Source organism: Rhinopithecus bieti, unplaced genomic scaffold (assembly GCF_001698545.2).
Source record: "Rhinopithecus bieti isolate Rb0 unplaced genomic scaffold, ASM169854v2 scaffold_12155, whole genome shotgun sequence".
Classification (NCBI taxonomy): domain Eukaryota; kingdom Metazoa; phylum Chordata; class Mammalia; order Primates; family Cercopithecidae; genus Rhinopithecus; species Rhinopithecus bieti.
In genome coordinates this window covers 199,099-221,869 of record NW_016807423.1, presented here as the reverse complement: position 1 = coordinate 221,869, position 22,771 = coordinate 199,099, and the positions used below count along the sequence as shown (strand labels likewise).

Sequence of the window (22,771 nt, the reverse complement as noted above, 5' to 3'; positions counted from 1 at the left end):
CTTCTTCTTCCATGTAGTCTCACTTGATATTATAGTCAGAAGTTTTCCCGTGAGTTGCTTTTCTATTTTATTTATTTCCTCCCCCTTGCTTTCATATTTTATACCTCTCTTAAGATGTCTAGGATATGCTACTTCATAATAAGATCATTTGCACCTGGATCTATTTCCCTCACTAGTTTGCAAGCCCCCTGTAGGCAGGTATCTGCTGTGTTGTCACCAATGCCTTGCAACCCAAAAAGTACTCAAAAATGTTGGTTGAATGACAGATGATTGCGACTTAATAAGAAACATGTAATATAAAAGAGGCACTTAACCCAGGGCAGGGAAAAGTGCCAGAGGAAGGGACACCTGAACTGTATCCTGAAGAATGATTAGGAGTTAGTAGGGAAATAAGGATGCTGGGAAGATAACAGGTAGGGCAGGAGAAGGAGATAAGAGACACATTTGAAGCAGAGAATGACAACATTAACAAAGGCATAGAAGTAGAGGAGGGTATCATAACCAAGGTGACACCACAGTGAGCTAGTGCTGAAGAATGGGTCAACTTCCTTTAGAGTTGGTCTGCTTTTGTCAACATTTCTGTTAAAATATGGGGCCCCAGTTGAAGATACTAATCAAAGTGTGATCCATCTAATCAACACAGAGCACAAAAGGACTATTAACTCCTAGGATCTATGGAAACTACTTTCAATGTGGCATAAGGTTGCTTTACCTTTTCTTTTTTTGCATGTCAAAACACTGTCTTCTCATTTTAAGGACAGCATATTCTGATTATTTATTTATTTATTTATTTTTTGAAACAGAGTCTTACTCTGTCGCCCAGGCTGGAGTGCAATGGTGCGAACTCGGCTCACTGCAAGCTCTGCCTCCCTGGGTTCATGCCATTCTCCTGCCTCAGCCTCCTGAGTAACTGGGACTACAGGCGCCTGCCACCAAGCCCGGCTAATTTTCTGTAGAGATGGGGTTTCACTGTGTTAGCCAGGATGGTCTCAATCTCCTGACCTCATGATCCACCCGCCTCGGCCTCCAAAAGTGCTGGGATTAAGGCGTGAGCCACTGTGCCCAGCCCATATTCTGATTACTTTTATTTAATTTTCCCCTAAAGTGTCCATGTTCCTTTGGCACTTCTTCCCAAAGGCACAGCCTGAGTTCTCCCTGACACTTTGCATATGCCTCTATTAACAGAAAGAACCCTGTGCTGATCTGATCCATTTTGTGGAGGCTAAAACTCCTTGGGGATGAGCATTCTCTCATTTATCTCTGTATCTGGCACAAAGTCTGACATTTAATTGGTATGCATTAAATGTGTGCTAAAATAAATGATACAGCATCCAAAGGAAACCCATGGTAACTAGCACAACTTCCAGTTGTGGGAATATGATGCAGAGTCAAATAGACATGGGTTTGAGTCTCAGCTCTACAACTGACTAAGTTACATAATCTCTTTAAGTCACAGTTTCCTCAATTGTAAACTGGGAATAATGGCACCCACTTCACGGGGTGGTTAAAAGAATTTAATGAAATAATGCATATGAAGCATTAGGCATTGTACCTGATAGAGTATGCTGCTTTTATTATTATTTTGATCCTTTCAATCTACCTAATATATAATTCATGGAACTATAAGGAATGCCGGAAAAAAAAATAGCTTATTAGAGAGAAAAGAATCACAGGTATAAAAATATAAATGACCAAACAGGCAGGATAGCTCATGAGTGCTTTGAAGGAAAGTGTTCAGGAAGCCTCCTGCAGAAAGTCCTGTGATAATGGAGAGCTATGAATGCCAAGAAAAGGAATACAGGAAGTCATTGAACATTTGTGACCAGGTTCCTAATATATTTTTTTCCCATTTATTTAAAAACATAAATATAGCACTTACTCTGTGCCAGGGACTGTTCTAAGTGATAAAAAATGTTAACTCACTTAATTATCCAAATAACTCATGAGGTAAGTACTATTATTTGCTCCACTTTAAATAGGGAAACTAGGGCCCAGATAAGTTAACTTGTCCAAGTCCTTACTTGCCAACTAGTAAGTGGCAGAGCTAGGACTTAAAACCAGCAGCTTGGTTCTAGAGTCTGTATTTTTAAGCCAATACACTATACTTCTCCATAATGAAAGAAGAAGTTTCAGAGGACTCAGTTGATGAGCATATTATGGGTGGAGTGGAAAAAATAGGAGCAGGGAAACCTATTTGGAAAGGTAGTGCAGTAATCCAGGTATAAAGTACTGATGAGGGTTACAGGAGATGTGGATTATAGGAAGGAAAAAGAAAGTAGAAATACAAGTTGATTAGACATATAAGAGTCACAAAGAAGACAAGTTTTCTTACGACATTGTTCTTCAAGTAATTCATCACTTTTGCCTTTTATTATTACCTTTCATTATGGCTAGAAAGAGGTGTCAGAAGATGTACTCTCAGATTTGGTTCACAGAATTCACATTTTCATAGAGCATGCCAGCCCATTTTCATTCATTACCTGTTTTATTTCTTCTGCAGTCTTTTCTTTTACCATCTCAATGTTAAAGATTGAACTGAGAGTCTTCAAAGAGAAAATAAAACCAATTAACACATAATTAAAACAAAACAAAACAAAACAAAACAGCTTAACTCTTATCTCTAAGCCTGTGGCAAACACATCAAGACAGTGAAACAGATTTCCAAAAGTAGAAAACAAGTATAAGAAAACCCACATGCTCAGAGAAAGTGAGCCCCCAAGCCTAGACAGGTTTTCATAGTTCTGTTCCTGAAGAGTTTCTATTAGGTTGCCATGTACTTCCCAAATGCTTCACCCTTACCAATGAGTCCTGCAGCACTTTGCAGCTGGTAAGAGGAGAAAGTTTGGTTGTTATTTTTAATTAAACTGCTATGCTAGGGGTCATGGTCAAGGACACAAAAGTTCATAGAAATATTTCTCACTTTTACATATGGAAAATCACCTTACACAAAATAATTGAACCACAGTACTTATGTTCAAATTTGCAGCCTCTTGTTCTAGGTGTACCATTTGACTTCAAGCTTTTTTTCCTCTGTTTAATTAGAAACCTACCTTGTCCTTAGTGAATCCTCTGTTCACAGACTGTTTCCCCAAGGCATCTGTCTGAAATATATAAGACAAGATATTAATCTACACTTTACTCATAAGAACAAAGGTCACTAAACTAGGTGAGTTACCCAATCTCATTAAATAATTTTGCATGTGAGAACTCACTTCTTTCCACTTTTTATAATAACTGTTCTAAAAATTTAACACTACTTTAAAAATTATTGTTGGCTGGGAGCAGTGGCTCACGCCTGTAATCACAGCACTTTGGGAGGCCAAGGCGGGAGAATCACAAGGTCAGGAGTTTGAGACCAGGCTGGCCAACATGATGAAACCCTGCCTCAACTAAAAATACAAAAAATAAGCTGGGCATAGTGGCGGGTGCTTGTAATCGCAGCTACTTGGGAGGCTGAGGCAGGAGAACTGCTTGAATAGGGGAGGCGGAGGATGCAGGGAGCTGAGATCACGCCACTGCACTCTAGCCCAGGCAACAGAGTGAGACTCTGTCTCATAAAATAAAACAAAATAAATAAATAAAAATAAATAAAATAAAATTATTGTTAATAAGACAACAACTTTCCTCTAAGATTCTGATATTCAGAGATAAGATTTCTCTGTCAGTAAACTATCATCTACTAGTATTGACAGTCCATTCTCCACCTGCCACTGTGGATATGAGGGATTTCTTCCCAGGATTAGGCCTGCTTGGGATTACTGTGCTCTGTCCTGACCTATTCCACACTGAACTATAGAAGTGGTAAGAAATGGAAAGATGTGTTACCCAAGGATACTGCTTATCTCTGACAACACTTGGATGGTAGGCATCCTCAGCAGACTAGAGTCTTTTTGAGTGTTCAATCTTAATGTTTCCTCCATCAAATTAGACTCCCTTCAAAAAAGGCCAAAAACAACTGAAAGTGATTATTTTGTCTCTTAGCCATTATCTCTCATAAAGGTCATAGCCAGTAAATCCTGTTTTGAGTTGTTTCTGATAGTAGGGATAGGTTGTTCTGAGTCTTCCACTCAAGGCTGTGCTTCTCAGAAGTATATTCTGCACCTGGGATTCTGAGGCTGAAAAACACTTTCTGCATAAAACCTTGCCTTTAGTCACTCTGTGCTTTAATTAATCCACACTTTTCATAAATGATGGTCACAGAACCTGTACCCACAGATCAGAGAAAAGCCTGTTGAACATACTTTAGTTTTTTTGGTCATGCACCTATACACTGACAACATCCGGGTGTAACTGTTCCTTCATATGTAAGCCATCTAAAAAGGAGTTAATTTCATTTTCTGTCTTTCTTTTTTTTTTTTTTGAGACAGGGTCTTGCTCTGTTGCCTAGGTTGGAGTGCAGTGGCTCAATGTCAGCTCACTGCAACCTCTGCCTCCCAGGTTCAAGTGATTCTCTCACCTCAGCCTCCCAAGTAGCTGGGTCTACAGGCATGTGCCACCATGCCTGGCTAATTTTTTGTATTTTCAGTAGAGATGGGGTTTCACCATGTTGGCCAGGCTGGTCTTGACTACTGGCCTCAAGTGATCTGCCCGCTTCGGCCTCCCAAAGTGTTGGGACTACAGACGTGAGCCACCGCGCCCGACGAGAATTTCATTTCCATACCACTCATTCTCAGGTGTACCATGAAAACAAAACAAAAACAAAACAAAACCTCCACTTGCACAGCTGCTTTCACCTTTCAATCATGAAGCCTCATGTATTGGTTTTTATACAATGTCTCTCCAATCCATTATTTGTATCCATTTTCACTTACAGAAATAAAAAATTTAAGCCCTAAGTATAAGCGTATTGCATTTTATCAAATCTAAGACATCATATCTTAAGATGCACCATTATTTTATGCATCAGAAAATGATGCCAATTAAATAGTACAATACTTTCCTGTCACATCAATTATAAGACAATTTTAGTGATGTTAAAATGAGAAAAATAAGAGTGAGCTTTAGAATTGATGAAATAAGGTAATTAAAGCAGTTGAAGCTACATGCCAAAAATCAGAAACATTTAATACGAACTTTAAATGGGTGCTTTACTTCCCTACTATGGATCCTTTGGAAATCTGTGCGGATAATTTTATGGTTATCATAGAAGTTTACTGGATATTGATATCTGCATTATGGGAGGGGTGCCAAATGAGATGAGTCCTACATAATAAAAAACTTTCCCTCATCCTGTACAACTTTTCAATGTCTAGCCAGACATTCTTGCAGGTGAAAATACCTATATTTCAATATTTATAATTACTTGGGCCTAGAACCTTTTCTTTTTTTTTAATACAGCTTTAATAAGTACTAAAATTTCCAGAAATGCAACTACTATATAACTTGAAAGATTCTACATTGTGATTGTGGAATCACAGGTCACTGATAACACTGCTTGTGGTTTTGGAGGTTTTCTTTTTTTTTTTTTTGAGTCGGAGTCTCACTTTGTCACCCGGGCTGGAGTGCAGTGGTGCGATCTCGGCTCACTGCAAGCTCTGCCTCCCGGGTTCATGCCATTCTCCTGCCTCAGCCTCCTGAGTAGCTGGGACTACATGTGCCCGCCATCACGCCTGGCTAAGTTTTTGCATTTTTTTAGTAGAGATGGGGTTTCACAGTGTTAGCTGGGATGGTCTCGATCTCCCGACTTTGTGATCCACCTGTTTCGACCTCCCAAAGTGCTGGGATTACAGGCGTGAGCCACTGCGCCTGGCCTGGAATTTCTTTTTTTGGAGACGAAGTCTCGCTCTGTCGCCCAGGTTGGAGTGCAGTAGCACAGTCTCCGCTCACTGCAACCTCCGCCTCCTGGGTTCAAGTAATTCTCCTACCTCAGCCTCCTGAGTAGCTCGGATTACAGCTACCATGCCCGGCTAATTTTTCTTTTGCATTTTAGTAAGGATGGGGTTTCACCATGTTGCCCAGGCTGGTCTTGAACCCCTGACCTCAAGTGATCTGCTGCCTCAGCCTCCCAAAGTGCTAGGATTACACGCGTGAGCCAACATGCCCGGTGGTTTTAGAGTTTTTATAATTATCAACATAACACCCATTTGCCAGTCAGTATTTGCTGCTTACATGTTCGTGGTTATTTCACAAATAGGTGGAAGCACCTCATGACTACATTAGGTCTCACAGTGTAGTCGTGCCCTAATATTTACATGCTAAAATATGTATTTTGTTAAAAAATGCTTTCCTTTATATTATGGTTAGGGCATTATATTGATTTTCCCACCTGAGGTTATACATACAGGTAGGTTATATTTATATTTTTACATATCTATTGTTTTATTTCAGGGTGGAAAAGGGAGAATTTTTAAAAAATGTATTATCAAAGGGGGATGTCGAGTCCCATGTGGTTGGGAACCAATGACTCAAAGTAGTAAAGACAAGACTGTGGGAATGGAGAATATGTGTTAGCTGTTAGTACTCCTCTATCTAGCTAGATAAAGAAGATTGCAAGTGAATATTTACCTAAGAGCTGACATAATTTAAATTAAATCTTTACATAGTCTGCATTTTATCATAAAGCCAATTTTTAAAAATTTTTTAAATTTTAAGACGGAGTCTTGCTCTGTCGCCCAGGCTGGAGTACAGCGGCGCGATCTCGGCTCACTGCAAGCTCCGCCTCCCGGGTTCACGCCATTTTCCTGCCTCAGCCTCCCCAGTAGCTGGGACTACAGGCGCCCGCCACCATGCCCGGCTAATTTTTTGTATTTTAGTAGAGACGGGGTTTCACCATGTTAGCCAGGATGGTCTCAATCTCCTGACCTCGTGATCTGCCCGCCTTGGCCTCCCAAAGTGCTGGGATTACAGGCGTGAGCCACTGCACCTGGCCTCATAAAGCTAAATTTCTAAGTCTATTTACCAAAAAGGGGCAAAGAACATTCCTATCTAATATTTGAAGTTTATAATATAGTAATATTTCCAAGAGCTATTGACTTGTAACCTTGCTACTATAAATGTTTATTATAGGAAATGACAATTGTTAAAATATTTGTAGAAAGAATTGTTTGTTCATATAAAGTTGTAAACTATTTGTCATAGGAGTTGAATTTGTTCCCCAACCTTGTTATAATTAACCCATCTACTATTTTTTTTTTTTGCCCAGGCTGGAATACAGTGGCATGACCTTAGCTCACTGTGCCCTCAGCTCACTGTAACCTCCGCCTCCCAGGTTCAAGCGATTCTCCTGCCTCAGCCTCCCAAGTAGATGGGATTACAGGCATCCGCTACCACATCCAGCTAAGTTATGTATTTGTATTTTTAGTAGTGACAGGGTTTCACCCTGTTGGCCAGGCTGGTCTCGAACTCCTGACCTTAAGTGATCTGCCCACCTCGACCTCCCAAAGTGCTGGGATTATAGGCGTGAGCCACCACCCATCTACTATTAATCCTGTTCTAATTAACTAAACTAGTTACTAAGACTGAGTAGATTCACTTAAAATTTAGGCAAAGAAAATATTTTCCAAGTAAAATAAACACCTCTAATTTGACTTTAAAACACAATGTAGAATCCCAATTTTCTACTGTAACTACCTTAATTCAGGCTTCTACATCCCACACCTGGATTACTCCATATTTTCCCTGGCCCTGGCCTCTCCTACACCAGTTTGTTCTGTGCACCACCCTAGGTTAGAATTTTTCAAATAATAGGTTGTGAAATACATTTAGTGGATTGTGATCAGAGTTTTTCAAAAGATGAAAAGAATAAAATTAATAAGAATGGACTGCATGTTGTAAAAGTAAGCATTATTTTGTAAAATTTTTTTTTTTCAGTTACAATCATATACATACGTGTGTACTGAATTGCAATGTAAAATATATTTCTTACTGTGGGTCATGGTCAAAAAGTTTGAAAAACACTGCATTAGAGTAATTTTCCCAGACACAGTTTTCAACATGCTTTTCCTCAGCTTTGATTCCTATTTAAGGATAATAATGGCTAATATATATTAAGTACTTATTATGCCAGGGATGGGGCTAAAGAGTTTTAAATGGTATTATCTCTTCAGCACAACTCTGTGAAGTAGGTACTGTTATTATTCCTGTTTTACAGATAAGCAAACTGAGGCATGGAGAAGTAACGATTTGCTGAAGAGTCACCCAGCTAGTAACTGGAAGGCTTAGGATTCAGTCCTTGGCATCTGGCCCCAGAGCTCACCCTCTTAGCAGCTAAATTAACCTGCCTGTACTCCTTAAGCCCAAAGAATTTAATGCCTAACTTATTTCTTTAGCCTTAACACTTCCCTCTCCATTTTAATTGGGTACAGTACCATGCTGTCTCCTGAAACCCCTTTTACTTTCAAAGCTCTTCCTTTGTTTAAGCTAATTCCTCAACATGGGACTGGATGGGGGTGGGTTGGCAGGGATGGCTGGTTGTCAGGAAACTAAATCTAGTCTGCCAAATATTTTTGTAAATTAAGGTTTACTGGAACAGAACCATACCCATTCATTTACGTACGGTCTAGGCCTGCTTTTGCACTATAATGGTAGAGCTGAGTAGTCACAAAGAAGACCATATGGCCCACAATGCCTAAAATATTTAACATCTAGTCCTTTACAGAAAAAATTTGATGACCCCTGCTCTACATCAAAGTCCCATTCCCTCCTCTCTACTTAATTTAAATCTCTCACAACGTTCCTAGCCTAGGTCAAGTTCCATCTCCCATGGGAAATTTTCTCTGATACCTCTAGCCCGCTGTCAAGTGTGCCTTGCCTTGACCACTAGACTGCTCCTCTTGGGAGCAGGAAGTACCCCTCTTATACTTCTATATCTCCACCACGACCACAGTACTTTGCCTAGAAAGAGCAGGATAAACATTTATGGATGGAAACGGAGTTGGGAGAGACTATGTTTAGTTCACCCAGCTGACCCATCAATAAACCAACTTTAAGGATAAGGGCCAGGGTAAGGAGGTTAAAGGAGTGCTGGTAAGCAAACACTACCAATGCGGGCAGGTCTTACCTTCTGTTCCACACATTTGATAAAATCACCTTGCCTGGAACGCCCCACTGGCTGCTTCCGAAATTCACTGCGTTTCTCCAGACGGGACTCAAAAGCAGCTGGGTCAGACCTGATCAGAGGTAAACCAAAGGGTAAACCAACTGGGCCTTTTTGGATTCTAAAATAATAAAGCATCACTTTCCACCTCTACAGAGAAAGGACACTGCCATTCAGAGAGGTTGAAAAATTTGCCTTCAGTTAGTAAGAACTGGGCACAGGCCTAGAAATAAAGAAACCGGAAAAAGAAATCCTGTTATTCAACTGTTGTTAATCCTCAAGGGGCCTGTGTAACATTTTTCTTTTGCAGGCTGTTCCCTAGGTTTACACAGGGCTTAGTCCCTCAGGTACTTACATTTAGGGTACTTAGAATTTTGAGGTCATCTTGCTGGATCACCTCTTCAGGCAAGAATCCTATAGCCTCCTTACTAGGTGTCAAGCTTTTACTTGAATACATCCAGTTCTTGAAAATATGTCCCCCCAACTAGGTTAAACATCTGTTTTATTCAGATCCTGGTGATTTAGAGGCTTTAGGCAGCCTAGTTTGCAGAAGATTTAGCATCTTAGTGTCTCCCTGACCCACCCTCCAAAGAAGCTGCTCTTGGAGGTGAAACATCAGAACACATTCTTTATGTCAAAATGGAGTTGGTCTTCAGGTTTGAAGACCAGGCTGGGGTGCTGTCCCTATTAAGAATTCTTCAGGCTGTGTAGCTAACCATGGGATATTTGGTTTTGTACACTGTGGTGAAGATATCATCCAGGGATTCCAGCTCTTTGGCCATGAGACCCAGAGTTTCACAGGTGAGGTCTGTAGGACCCAGGGACATCTTGGCTATCCCTCTGGTGGACTTTCCTGGTCAAGGCATTATAGGTGGCCCCTTCTTCCATAAAATTCCTTTCTGGAGGTGACATAAAACACCACTGCCTTCACTGTCATGTAGATGGGCTGTTTTTCTTCTCTCTGTAGTGGGCCAGCTCCTCCTCAATAAAGAGCCACACCAGGGGTTTCTGCTTAGTAGGCCATGGCACCTGCCTGGCCAGAGCTGCAAGCAGCCCTGGGGGCTGTACCAGGACCAGGGTCAACCCTGCTAGTGGCCACAGTTGCGGCTGGGCCTGCCATAGTGAAGGGGTAGAGAGGGCAAGGGACAGCCTGGGCAGTGAAGCTCTTGCTGGGATCTGAGGATATAGAAATAAATGAGTCAGACTCCCTACCTCAAGGAGCTCACTATCTAGTGGGAGAGACAGGCATAAAAGTAAACAAATGAAAGTGCAACAGGTATTATGACGAAAATTTGCTCAAACATCCCCAAATGTTAAGGTGGTTTCATGCCTCTGTACCTTTGTGTATGCTGCTGCTCCCCTTACCTGGAACATCCCCTCCTCTCCATTTTTTTTCAAAGGAAGTTTGCTAATAGATAAGCTAGAGAGAGACTGGCAGGGACTAGGGTGCGAGGAACTCGTGCGGAAGATTAAGGAGTTTGGATGTTATTTAGAGGTCAGTGGGGGGATAACAGTATGTATAAATGTTGATGGGAATGATCCAGTAGGGAAGGAGGGCAAAACCAGTTATTCATTTGTTCATGAGTGGGTAAGAATGAATGGATGCTGATAAAGTATTCAAAGTATGAGTAGACAACTCTTCAGAGATGCTTGTGTGTAAAAGAGATCAAATACAGATCAACGAGAGAAGTCTGGAGGGGAATGTACATCAAGGAAAGGTTTTTAAGATGACAAATACTTGAGACTATCTCAATGCTGCTGGAAGGAGAGCAAGAATACTCATTCATTTACTGCATAACTGTTTCAAATGGCAAGAAAGATCACTATAGTAGCAGTGAGAGGAACTGGGGTAAAGGGGTCCAGGAATGGAAGTAGGGAACACTAGAGGATAATGGCAATAGCCCAAGTGACGATGATGGAGGAAATTAAGGCAGTGGAAGTAGAGATGAGACAGAACTCAAAGAATTTACCGTACTCTTTGGTTTCCTTTCATAACACAACTACCTTCTTACCCTGCTAAATTCTCTCCCGAGCCCCTTTAATTTTCACCTCTGTTCTCCTTTAGCTCTTCCCACTTGAACTCTTCAGATTCTCCTATAGCCCCTCACATGCACCTCAAGCCCCTCTAAGCTCCAGAGCCTTCCCTCTGGAAGCTAAGGGGTGGTGTTAGGGACCCTGGACTCAGAGTCAGACAAATCCCAAACAGCTGTGTGACCTTTGGCAAGTCTCCTACTCTAGCTGATCCTCAGTCCCCTTATCTTAAGAGGGTTCAATGGGTGATCCGACTGTGACACTACTAGTCTTTGATGCCCTCCTCCCATCCCCAATCGCCTTTCCTTGCAGACAAGGGCCTCAGCTGACTCTGAGCCAGGCCTCAACTGTCTTAATATGTGACCTTGAGCAAGTCAAGTCCCTTCTCTAGAAGGCGTTTTCCCATTTCTATAATGAGGACAGGTGTCTGAGCTGCCTGCCTCAGGGCTGTCGTTAAGAGTCTACCTTAGCGTTTGGAGAACCAAAGCACAGACAAACGTGGAACGAGCCAGGGCTTTGCAGAGACTCCCAGCTCTCTGACACCAACTAGCTGTGTGATCTTGGGCAAGTGACCTAGCCTCGTGGAGCCTGGCTACATCATCTGAAGAGTGGGGACAGTACTAGTGCCCACCTCACAGGGCTGTCCTAAGGCCCAGCAGCCCGGGCCGCCCCTCCTCCCGCCTCCTGCCCGCCTCCAGCCAGCCGGGGCCCGCACCTGCGCAGCTGCTGGATCTTGTCGCGGTAGCGGTCGTAGAAAGGGTTGGCCTGGAGCTCGGCCTCGGCCCCGACCCCGCTGCCGTCGGCGCCCCGCTCGGGCCGGCCCGAGCCGCGGCGCACTGGGAACACGCGCAGTTGCGCGGGTGACACAAGCCCCAGGCCCAGGGCGCGGCTGCGCACAGCGCACAGTCCCCGGTAGAGACCGGCTACCTGCAGGACCGCCGGTCCCGCGCCACCTGCAGCCGCCACCACCACAGCAGCCATGGCCGCCCCCGCCTCCTCCTCCTCAGGCGCGGTCGGCCTCGGCAGCGGCCCGCGCGCCCCGCCTCCATCCCGGCTCCGGAGTGCGCGCGCCCGCGCTCGGCGCCGAGGTTCCGCGCGCCCACACGTTCCGGGCGCGGGAGAGCGGCTAGGCGGGGCGGGGAGGAGGGGGCGCGCCGCTCTGGGCCCGGCACTGCGCGCTCTCGCCGCCCTGTGTAAGCCACGGCCCGCCTCCTCCAGGGAGGCTGCCCACATTCAACGCCCTTCCTCCCTCTGGGACCAGCAGCCTCTGCGCGCCAAGTCCGCTTTCTAAAGCCAGCGGACCTACAGGTCCTCGCGGTGCTTGCCCCTGGCACTCGCTGTAGTGCCAGGTACTAGCTGTAGTAGTCCATCCTTCAGCATCGAAGGTCCTTCATCAACTATAATCACAGCAGCAAGCTTCTCTTTACTGAGGTTGCTATGTGCAGGACACTGATCAGCTTCATACTCTGTGTGGCAGGTATTATCTTTATCTAACAAATCAGGAAACTGAGGCCGAGAGTAATTATGTGACTTGTTCAAGTTCTACCCGAGAGCTGAGCTCTTTTCAAGATGACAGCTGCCTCCCAAGCCTCCTTTTCCTCTGCTTCCTGACATCCTCCTTGAACTCCAGCCACACTGACCTACTCTCTCCCAAAGAAACACCAGGATTATTCCTTGAAGAGTCCTTATTCAGGCCCTTTTTGACCCCTGGAATCCTCTCTCTTTCCATTCTCTCAACCCAAATGCCACAATATTCCTTACTGTATGAACCAGGTGCGAGATCCTGGGGTCAGGGATAGTGACATCAACATCTCTGTGTCCCACCTGCTCACAGAACAGGGCCAGTCCTGGAGTGGGCTCTCTGGGACAGTACTCATCATCAGGTCCTTCTTGTCTGGGTTTTGTCTGATTGAAACCCTTCCCCAGACAAGGGCAGAGCCTTCACCTCTGCTCAATCCAACCTACGCTCATGGAGATCAGCCCTGAGCCCTGCCCTGTGCGAGGAACAGTGTAATGGAAGATGAGTAAGTCCTTCAAGTATGCCAGCCCATAGCTGGCTCACACTCCTCACACTTGCTGTTTTCTCTGTGGATTTGCATGTGGCTGCCTCCTCATCATCTAAGGGCTCAGTTCACATGTAAGCACCTTCAAGGGACCTAAATGACAAACCCCCCATCTCTATAGTCTTTATCCCATTGCTCTGTTTCATTCTCTTTATAGCAGTTATCAGTATCTGAAGTTCTTAGATCCTTGTTTATATTAATTCATTGAGCTTACATTCTGGAGGAGTGAAACAGACAATAAATAAATATATAATGTTAGGTGATGCTAAATGCTGTGCTGAAAAACAGCAGGCTAAGAGAGAGAGAGATAAGGGGACACTTGAGCAGAGACCTGAAGCTAATGTGGGAATGCTGGGGGAGGAGCCTTCCAGGTAGGAGGAACAGCAAGTGCAAAGGCCCTGATGAGGAGGTTATTGAATCTGAACGAGTGAGGGCACAGCGGTAGAAATGAGACCAAGAAGGTATAGGGAGCGTTAGTTAGATTGCTCATGCCTTGGTTAAGGACTTTGATTTTAAATCTAATGAGATCGGAAGTTGCTATATGGTTTTTTTGTTTTTTTTTTTTTGAGACGGAGTCTCGCTCTGTCGCCCAGGCTGGAGTGCAGTGGCGCGATCTCGGCTCACTGCAAGCTCCGCCTCCCGGGTTCATGCCATTCTCCTGCCCCAGCCTCCTGAGTAGCTGGGACTACAGGCACCCGCCACCGCGCCCGGCTAATTTTTTAAAAAATATTTTTAGTAGAGACGGGGTTTCACCGTGGTCTCGATCTCCTGACCTTGTGATCCGCCCGCCTCGGCCTCCCAAAGTGCTGGGATTACAGGCGTGAGCCACCGTGCCCGGCTGGAAGTTGCTATATGTTTTAAGCAGCAGAGCAACATGATCCTTTTTAAAAGGATCATGCTTGCTGCTGGTGGAATTTAGGGTATGTGGAGGCAAGGATGGAAACTCTCCCAAGGGTGACTAATTTGTCCTAGTTTGCCTAGGACTTTCTTGGCTCTAGCATTGAAAGCCCCATGTCCTGAGAACCACCCCAGTCTTGGGCAAACCAGGATGTTGGTCACCCTACAGGGAGAACAGTAATCTAAGTGAGAGATGGTGGTACTTGGACTAAAGTGACAGAGAGAAAGAAGTGGCCAGATTTTGGTTATATTTTGAAATAAAAGCCTACAGATCTTGCTGGTGGAGTCAGTGTGGGTGTGACAGAATGAAAGGAGTCAAGGATGACTTGCAGGTTTTTGGCCTGAACAACTCGAAGGACAGAGATGCTACTTATGAAGAGGAGGAAGGCTGTAGGTAGAGTAGACTTTGGAGGATGGATAATCAGAGTTTGGTTTTGGACATACTGGTTTGGGATAATTTAACAGACTGGCAAGGAGGGATGTTAACCAGGTATTTGGGAATGAGTCTAAAAGTTCTGAGGAGATTTCCAGGCTGGAGAGATACAGTTGTATACTGTCAGTGTATAGTGATATTTAAAGCCAGGGGTCTGGGTGAGATAACTGAGGGAATGAATGTAGATAGAGCACTAAGAACTGAGCCCTAGACATGCCTACATTTAGCGATCAGGCGAAAAGGGGGAAACCAGCAAAGGAGAATGGAAAGTAGGGGCCAGTGATATAGGAGGAGAGCAAGGGTAAGTGGACCCTGGAGAGAATTCTGTGCTAAATAATTCCCTAAGTCACACACTGGAGGACTATAAAGAGGGGAGTCATTAAAATGGTGCCAAGAAGCTGAGCTACAAGCAGTGGTGCAACCTACTGGGAAGGCTGACTTAAGCTTAATTAGGGAAGGGCTTTCTAACTGAGCTGCCCATAAATGCATCAAGCTGCCTCAGGAGATGGTGAGCAAGTTCCTGACTCAAGTGAGTACTGAGTCTAGGGGGATTAGTTGCTGTGTAGGGAAAATCTACCCCAGGAGTCAAGCATGGTCCTGATGGTAGGACCAGATGGTGTGAGATGAACTAGATAACTCTCAAAGTTCCTTCAAATGGGAGATGATATGATTCTGGGCAGTTTGTCACAGAGTAGGGGAGCTGAGCTGAGTCCTGAAGGATGAGTAGGTGTTCAGTGGTGGGAAAGTGGGCAGGGGCACTCCTGGGTGAAGGAGCAGCATGAGCACACCTCCAGAGATGTGAATGAGCAGGGTCTGTTCAGGAGTATGGACTAGGCAGAAGGGAAAGGTGTGTGAAGGATGAGGAGGGAAGTAAGGCTAGCAGGAGATGCAGGCCAGATGGTGGGGAGCCTCACAGGGCCTGGTGCCTGGGAAACACTTGTCAGCACTTGAAGGAAGGTAACTAAATAAAAGACAGATTGTTGGAGCCAAAGAAGGAGGTATTGACCACTTGGTTCCCTTGAGCAGGTTTTTTCCTGCAACTTAGTTAGATACTTTTTGAGAACAGGGCTGCCCAATGCTGTGTGTTCCTTGTTACATTCCTCACTGGGGACAGGTATCCCATCAACTGTTCCCTAAAGATCAGCAACATCAGTAAATCCCTGAGGGATGACCGCCCTTTCCTGGGGTCTGCTCTGTGGGTTCACCATAAGGGGTAGGGGCAGACAATTCAATAGGTGAACCAGTCTCTGACAGAAGTAGTAGAGACACTCCACCCAAAAAATGCCACTGGATGAAGTCCCCTCCTTCCATTAACCCAGGACCACTTCACAAGCACTACCCCTAGAATGCCCAGTGCTCAGAACCCAGTGACCTCTCCTTTAGAGAACAAAGGGCCTGGGCATTCTGGAGACTCTGATTGGCTGGGCAGATGGGCTGACTGGCTGGGCAGATGGGTGGGTGAATTCTCTCTCCCCAGAGCCATCAGCCAGGTACCAAAGCTCAACCATATGGATTCCCAACAGGAGGACCTGCGCTTCCCTGGGAGTAAGTGCTCCTCCAGTCCCTGTCACTGGACTTGTGCCTTAGGACTTGGGAACAAACACTTTGCATGGATGGGACAGTGCCTGGCTGCATGGAAGAGAGCTAAGCAGTTAGGAGATAGTCTACTCTAGAAAACTAAGGATTCTTTTAAGGCAAAGACCATGCTCTGATTAACCAGAGAAGATATTATCAATAGCCCAGGACCATCACAGCTGAATGGAGTGGGATGGGACATTGGTGGCTCTGTCAACTGATGAACTTTCACTTTTTTTTTTTTTCTTTTTGAGATGAAGTTTTGCTCTGTTGCCCAGGCTGGAGCGCAGTGGCGCACTGCAACCTCCACCTCCTGGATTCAAGTTATTCTTCTGCTTCAGCCTCTCAAGTAGCTGGGACTGGAGGCGTGCACCACCACACCTGGCTATTTTTAAAATTTTTAGTAGAGATGGGGTTTCACCATGTTGGCCAGGCTGGACTCGAACTCCTGACCTCAGGTGATCTGCCCGCCTGGGCCTTACAAAGTGCTGGTGAACTTTTACTTCTTGATGGACTTGCCCACAGTGAAACTTCTCAGTCTGATGGATTGGATGGGTCCTGGGTTAGAAATCAGAGGCTTGACTGAGCCTGGGCAGCACATGGCCCCTCTAGACATAGCTTTTCTGATCTGTAAAGAGTTAAAGGTGGTGCTTAAGCTCCCTGGAAATCTAGCTTTGACTGAATAAGAGAATGATGAGGCAAGTCAACGAGGGAGGGAAGGAATGGTGAGAGTAGTTAAGTGGATGAAGTGATTGATGAATGGGTTAAGTGAAAGAGGAATGAGAAACAGTTCAGGCCCCAAGCTACAGCTATCAGCCAGCATGCCTCTTTTTCTTTCTTGTTGCCTTAGTGTGGGTCTCATTGTACTTTGGATTCCTGGGGCTGTGTTCTGTGATAACTGGAGGGTGCATTATCCTTCTGCACTGGAGGAAGAACTTGAGGCGGGAAGAGCGTGCCCAGCAGTGGGTGGAGGTGATGAGAGCTGCCACGTTCACCTACAGCCCACTGTTGTACTGGATTAACAAGCGACGGCGCTACGGCATGAATGCAGCCATCAACACGGGCCCTCCCCCTGCTGTCACCAAGACTGAGACTGAGGTCCAGAATCCAGATGTTCTGTGGGAGTTGGACATCCCCGAAGGCAGGAGCTATGCTGACCAAGTCAGTAACCCCAAGGCGGAAGCCCCCGCTCCCCTACAACCTGCACTGCAGGGGGCTCCACAGCAGCCCCAGGCCAGCTCCCCATTTCCACTTCCCATCTTTCAGGAGGTGCCCTTTGCCCCCCGCCTTGTGCAACCTACCCCCGCTGCTGAACCACTCTGTCTCCTATCCTTCAGCCACCTGTCCTGAAAGGAATGTTCTCTTCCATTCCCTCCCGAATCTGGCCCATGAAGACCACAGCTTCAATGCCAAGCCTTTTGCTTCAGAATTGTAGCCTCCTCTCACTGAGGGTGGGAGCTGCAGGAATCAGGTGCAGAGTAGGAAATGGAACGAACCTCAGGAAGGTGGTATTGACAGAGGTCAGGACCCACCTGGATGTCATGCTATGAAAAAAAAAAAAAAAAAAAAAAGTCCAAGGCTCCCTCGTGTCTCATTTGCTGTTAGGAAGGTAATGTCCTTCCTGTCTGATGGGGTCACTTTGCAAACCAAGTTGGTTGCTGAGTCTCACCAATATGAACTGGCACTGGAGGTTGGCTGTGGGGAGATGCACTGAACCAGTACTTGTGGATGGACTCAATATCCCTCTGTTCAGTATTTAAAACAAAAACGTGTGCCAGGCCCTGGCCTGGGTACCCCAAGGCACTGGTGTTCTGTGAGATGTGAAGCACAGTTGCCACAAGAGTGATAGCTGCTGAGGGTATGTGAGCTATGGTGATTTACAGTGGCTATGGCACAGGCAAAACGAGTCATCACGAGCCCTGTGAGCCACACTGCACTATGGGATGAAATACATTCTTTGTTATTATCTATGATGTATGTAGCTCTTACGTGGTTGCCTCTGTACATTATTTCTAACAATTCACAAGAACACTGCCAAATGGATATCATGATCCTCCTCTTATGGATAAGAGACAGGTTCCAAGGGCATATGCCATACCTTTCTTAGTTGCAGAGCCAGTTCTCAAATCTACATCTGCTTTCTTCAAAGTTACTGGTATGAAAGTCATTGATCATCAAAGGTACTGATCTTCCCACCATACACCATAGTGCCCGTTCCCTAATGATATGTCGTGTTAGAAAACGCTTGGTGAATGCTTTGGATTATACGTAGGGTGTTATTAAGTTGGTCCATGAATTGGCTTGGAGGAAGGGCTGGTCAGTGAACTGCCTAACATTATAAGTAGACATATATCCATAGTTTTTACCTTTCCTACAGGAATCCATGTCCCCCTCCCAAAAGTTAAGATCCATCACATGGGAATATTAATAATGTTTGTACTTCTGGAAATGGTTCTAAAAGGTGAGACAAAGATAATACTGGCCATTTGGCTCCAGTTTTGGGTAAGAAAGCCCAGCTCTATCACAGGATATGTGTTTCTCCCTTTCCTTTTGGAAATGAACAAATCCTCTCATTATATTTGTAAGTAATAAAAGCTTTATGTATAGTCATTTACATAATGACTAAGGGGGAAGGTCACCAGATTCTGTGTGCGGGGAAGGGGAGGAGGTATCCAGAATCTAGCAAACAAACATGTGGAGTTAATTTATTTTTTTTCTGTGTGTGAAAAAGCTTTAGCTCCTGTATGACCCCTCTTTAGCAACAGATTTTAAGTTTTTTTTTTTTTTAAGGTGGTGGAACATTTATGGCAAACATGCTTTTATATTGATTCTCAAAATATAAAACAGGCCTAAGTGGAGCATCTTGGGTAGACACAGGGGCAGGGCTCACTCCTGCCTCACCTTGCCCCTCCCATCCTCTGAATGCATAACGCCTGAACCCTGCGGCCTTTGCTTCTTCAGGCCACATATCACAGTCCTTAAGGCAGATTCTTAATTACTTTGGGCTCACCATGTGTTTCTCCTTGCTTTCAAAAGGCGTAAGGCGTCCATAAAAATAGAAATCAAAGCAGATTTTTTTTTCCCTTAGAAATCGCAGGGGAGTGAGAGAGGCTTTAGTCAGACACATTGAGAGAAAAAGAAATTTTTTTATTTAGCTAAATTAAAATGGCTGTGTTACTTATATGAAATATGCAAAGCTCAAATCAAGTCGTGGAAACCCTGAATTCTCCCTAAACAGAACCAAAATTGCTTATATGTTACCAAAATAGCTCCACTAAAACAAAGTAGATTTAAATTTCTTAATATGAGAAAACAACAAGGTAGGTTAGGTTCGTATAACAAACAATACACGCTCTATAAAGTCTCAGGAATACCCAAATGTGTTCTGGTTTGGATATGAAAGAGGGACCACATCTAGCTGGTGCTGGTAAGCAAGCCAATGAGGTGTGCAGCAAACAAAACCTGTCACTAAAAACAACTCAAAAGGCCATTATAAGTATGAGCCCATCACAGCCAAAATCCTCAACTGTGACCGGCAGGACCAGCAAGGGGGGGTGTTGAAGGGATTATGAACAGCAACCATAAAGAAAGGAATCTCCAACAGAAGGGACAATGGCCAGCAGTAGGTGACGGGAACCCACTCTTCAGCTCTGTTGCATCACACACATTCCTGAGGGTCAGGCACCTCTCTGCCTTTTAGATGACACCACAGTCATCTCGAAGTCAGGTATTCTCTTCTTTTGGTTCTTCTTTTTCTATGCTACCTTTTTGGCTCTCTGATTAATGGGGAGGCTCTTTTAGTAAACATTATATGAGATAGTACAAGGCAAAAGAAAACAAGGACCAAGAAGCAGTGCTTTGAGTAACTTAGGAAAGCAGCAGTAGGAGCTGCCAGACTGAAAAGGTAAAAGGATTTAAAATCAAAACCCAAACCAAATTCACTATCCAATCTTCCTCTCAGAGATGAGATATGGCTGGTGAGGCTTGACTACAGCTGAATACAAGTCACAGGCTCAGTAAGTTAAGACAACATACAAATAAAAGTCCCCAATTCACACTAAATAATAGGCTTATGGGACGCTTAAGCCAGTGAGTCTGCTCAACTCAGAAGAAAGGAGTTCAAGATACCCTACTTTTGCCTGGAAGATATGGTACTTTCTCAGGCAGGATGACAAAAATATTCATAGATCTGAGAATGCAGCATAAACACCTCTGCCAAACTTGGTAGGGGGAGAGGATGGTACTATAAACTGGCTCAGGGATGATACTAGTCAGACAAGCACAAGGTAGGAAGAACAGAAGATAAACCAAAAAACAAAATGGATTTCTCCACGTATAGCTACCTGATGCAAGAGAAAAGTACACACAACAAAGAGTTAAGGTGTCTTCAAAGTATCTGCCTATGAATAAGAATCTGAAACTAAAAAGGACAAGCTACATTACCCTCTGGTATATTTCATATAAATCAGTTTTCAAAAAAATACCTTCCAGGTACAGACATACTATTTATGGTACAGTATATACAAATATAGCAGTATAATTCAATTTATTGCTAGAATTTTATTTGGTTGTTAGAAAATCTATAAGGGTGTATATATATTAAAAAAAGGTGGAGGGTGAGAGTGGATGGAAGGCAGCCAGAAGGGTGAGAGTTATTTTCAAGTTACCTAAAGTGCCAGGCTAATTTGTTTTAACCTTTCCAAGAAAGTGAAACTGAGCATAAGCTATAATGAGATAAGGGGACACATTCATGGGAAAAGACTTCATTTTGCTTTAACTAAATTTTAATACTTCTAGAAAAAAAATTTAAGGTTAGTCAACACCAGGCTGAACATCATGTAAAGAAAAAAGCAGCCCTTAAATGTTTAAGGGTACCAGACTGTATCCATGGCTGAAGGGCAACCTGAACAAAGTTAAAAAGGAAATGACCTCCACTAAAGAAGTCTGTGGCATGAAAGCTTCTCTACTTTCTCCCTGACTTGGCCTATAGCAATGTTAAGTTTTGTAGTTTTCCTTTCGAGTTGTTGCCCAAAGACTGCTTCTAAGAACAACACAGCAATTCTAGACTCAACATACAGGAGACATGGAGGTATTATTTCTTTCAATCTAGGGATCTTTCATGCCAGGTCCACAGAAGCATTAATAGGAAGTATTGTACTTGCTTGTATTAGATTTGAACAACTTGCTACCACCATGTGAAGGTCCCAGCTCCAGGCCTGCCCTGCTATACTTTGGCATCCTTTGGATAGAAAGCCTCTAGCTACTTCTGAGCTGATAATTGTAAGGAAACGGAATATTATTTCACATGTTTCATCTCACAATTTTGGCTTTAGTCATCCCCCAGAGAAACATATCAGGCTCTTGATTAGCCTCTAGGTAAAATCTCAAGGGGTATGGTTTTCTGGGTCAAAATTAGAAGCACAGCTCTCTCTTCTAAAGCTCTGGGTGGTCAGTGTGAGATAGTGGCTGGGGGAATTTAGCCCTGCCATTCAGAATGGAGATTGTACTGGTGGTGGGAGCTAGCTACGGCTTTAAGACAGACTTAAGTGGGTGGGTGGGGGAAGGCAATCCAGCTCACTCAGCGGGGAAAATGGAGCTCCCCAGTGGATAACTTTTATGCTCATAAACCCTGAAATAGTACTAAAATGAGAAAATTCCCAAGACCTCTCTGATTCCCAGGTTGGGTTTAGCTGAGGGAATAGGAACAAAGAACCAGAATCCTACTTTCATGAGCCATGCCTGGAGACAGTACTGTCTCCAGTGTCTACTCCCTGAAATCGGTTCCTCCAGCTACCAGGACAAACACCCTGTGAGCGCCTGGGCCTTTGAGAGATGCCTTACGGAGACATGGATGCAGTTTCAGCTGCCACCCACACCAGATTAGCAATTTTTAATAAGTCATCTGTTAACATCCTGTTCAAAACCATTCTTCCTACTTTCCACACGATATGCACAATGCTTTCTTTAAGTATTTACACACAGAAAAGGCCTATCTTTTAAAGAAAAGACATTTTCTGAGTCTCTATAAAGTGCAGCTAATTTAAGGCAAATTTAAGTGAAATATAAAAGGCGGCTTATTCTCTCTCTATATACATTTCCCAGCTTTAAAAGATAAGGTCTCCTCCCCTCAAAAAAAGGAAAGAGAAAAAAAGAGGGCTTTAATTTTTTTTTCTGGCAATTTTAAAATGTAAGATCTTACTGGTTTTAGGAAATCATAGATTTCTGAACATCATAAGTAAAATGGTCTTCTTCTTTAAAAAAATAACTTTTATATAGCTTCTTCAAACAAGTTAAAAGGTGGCAAAATATCTGCTACAGTAGTTTGGAGGACTAGAGGACTGATGGGTAAGTAAGGGTTGTTTTGTTGTTAGGTAAGTAGATACTAGGCAGTCCATTTCTAAAATATGCCTGATGAGGCTAGATACCTAAAGCTACCCTTAGCTCCAGGAATGAGTATCTTCCATCTCCATCGGAATCAAATGCTCTCAAGCTCTCTGGTTCTGGCATAGCAGAACCTAGGGAGGTCCAGATTTCCTGGTAGGTCAGCTTCCCATCCACGTCCTGGCCAGTCTTGTGGAATAAATCCTGAAGATCTTCAACGCTAGAAACTCCTAGGAGAGAGACAGGTTTTAGTTGGGCAGCTTTGTCAACTGGATCTCCAAGAAACTGTGAAAATTTTGCCAATGCTGATGGCTTTGATGTGAAACTCTGTACTTGCTCTTCATCGGCGGTTGCTGG

At 44.1% G+C, this 22,771-nt stretch overlaps 3 protein-coding genes across 4 annotated transcripts in view; 1 reads left to right on the top strand and 2 right to left on the bottom strand.

The window, feature by feature from the left end:
- The window catches only part of ATPAF1 (ATP synthase mitochondrial F1 complex assembly factor 1), a 42,921-nt gene extending 30,397 nt beyond the window's left edge, over window positions 1-12,524 (bottom strand). The window contains exons 1-4 of one of the 2 annotated variants that reach the window (XM_017881712.1): window positions 11,781-12,524; window positions 8,999-9,107; window positions 3,051-3,101; window positions 2,481-2,543 (exon numbers count right to left, since the gene is read on the bottom strand). In XM_017881712.1, the coding sequence (XP_017737201.1) occupies window positions 2,481-2,543; window positions 3,051-3,101; window positions 8,999-9,107; window positions 11,781-12,298 (741 nt within the window). In that variant the 5' untranslated portion in view covers window positions 12,299-12,524. The remainder of the gene's footprint in view (window positions 1-2,480; window positions 2,544-3,050; window positions 3,102-8,998; window positions 9,108-11,780) is intronic. The other variant, XM_017881710.1, reaches the window with a different exon arrangement.
- A 3,335-nt stretch (window positions 12,525-15,859) lies between these two features.
- On the top strand, window positions 15,860-17,603 carry TEX38 (testis expressed 38). Its single transcript, XM_017881713.1, is given in 3 exon segments — window positions 15,860-16,003; window positions 16,884-17,314; window positions 17,316-17,603. Coding segments are annotated over 3 exon segments (621 nt in total). The 5' UTR covers window positions 15,860-15,966; the 3' UTR covers window positions 17,469-17,603.
- Window positions 17,604-19,159: 1,556 nt separating this feature from the next.
- EFCAB14 (EF-hand calcium binding domain 14) overlaps window positions 19,160-22,771 on the bottom strand; it is a 45,104-nt gene continuing 41,492 nt past the window's right edge. The window contains exon 11 of the mRNA XM_017881682.1: window positions 19,160-22,626. Coding sequence (XP_017737171.1) covers window positions 22,451-22,626 — 176 coding nt within the window. The 3' untranslated portion in view covers window positions 19,160-22,450. The remainder of the gene's footprint in view (window positions 22,627-22,771) is intronic.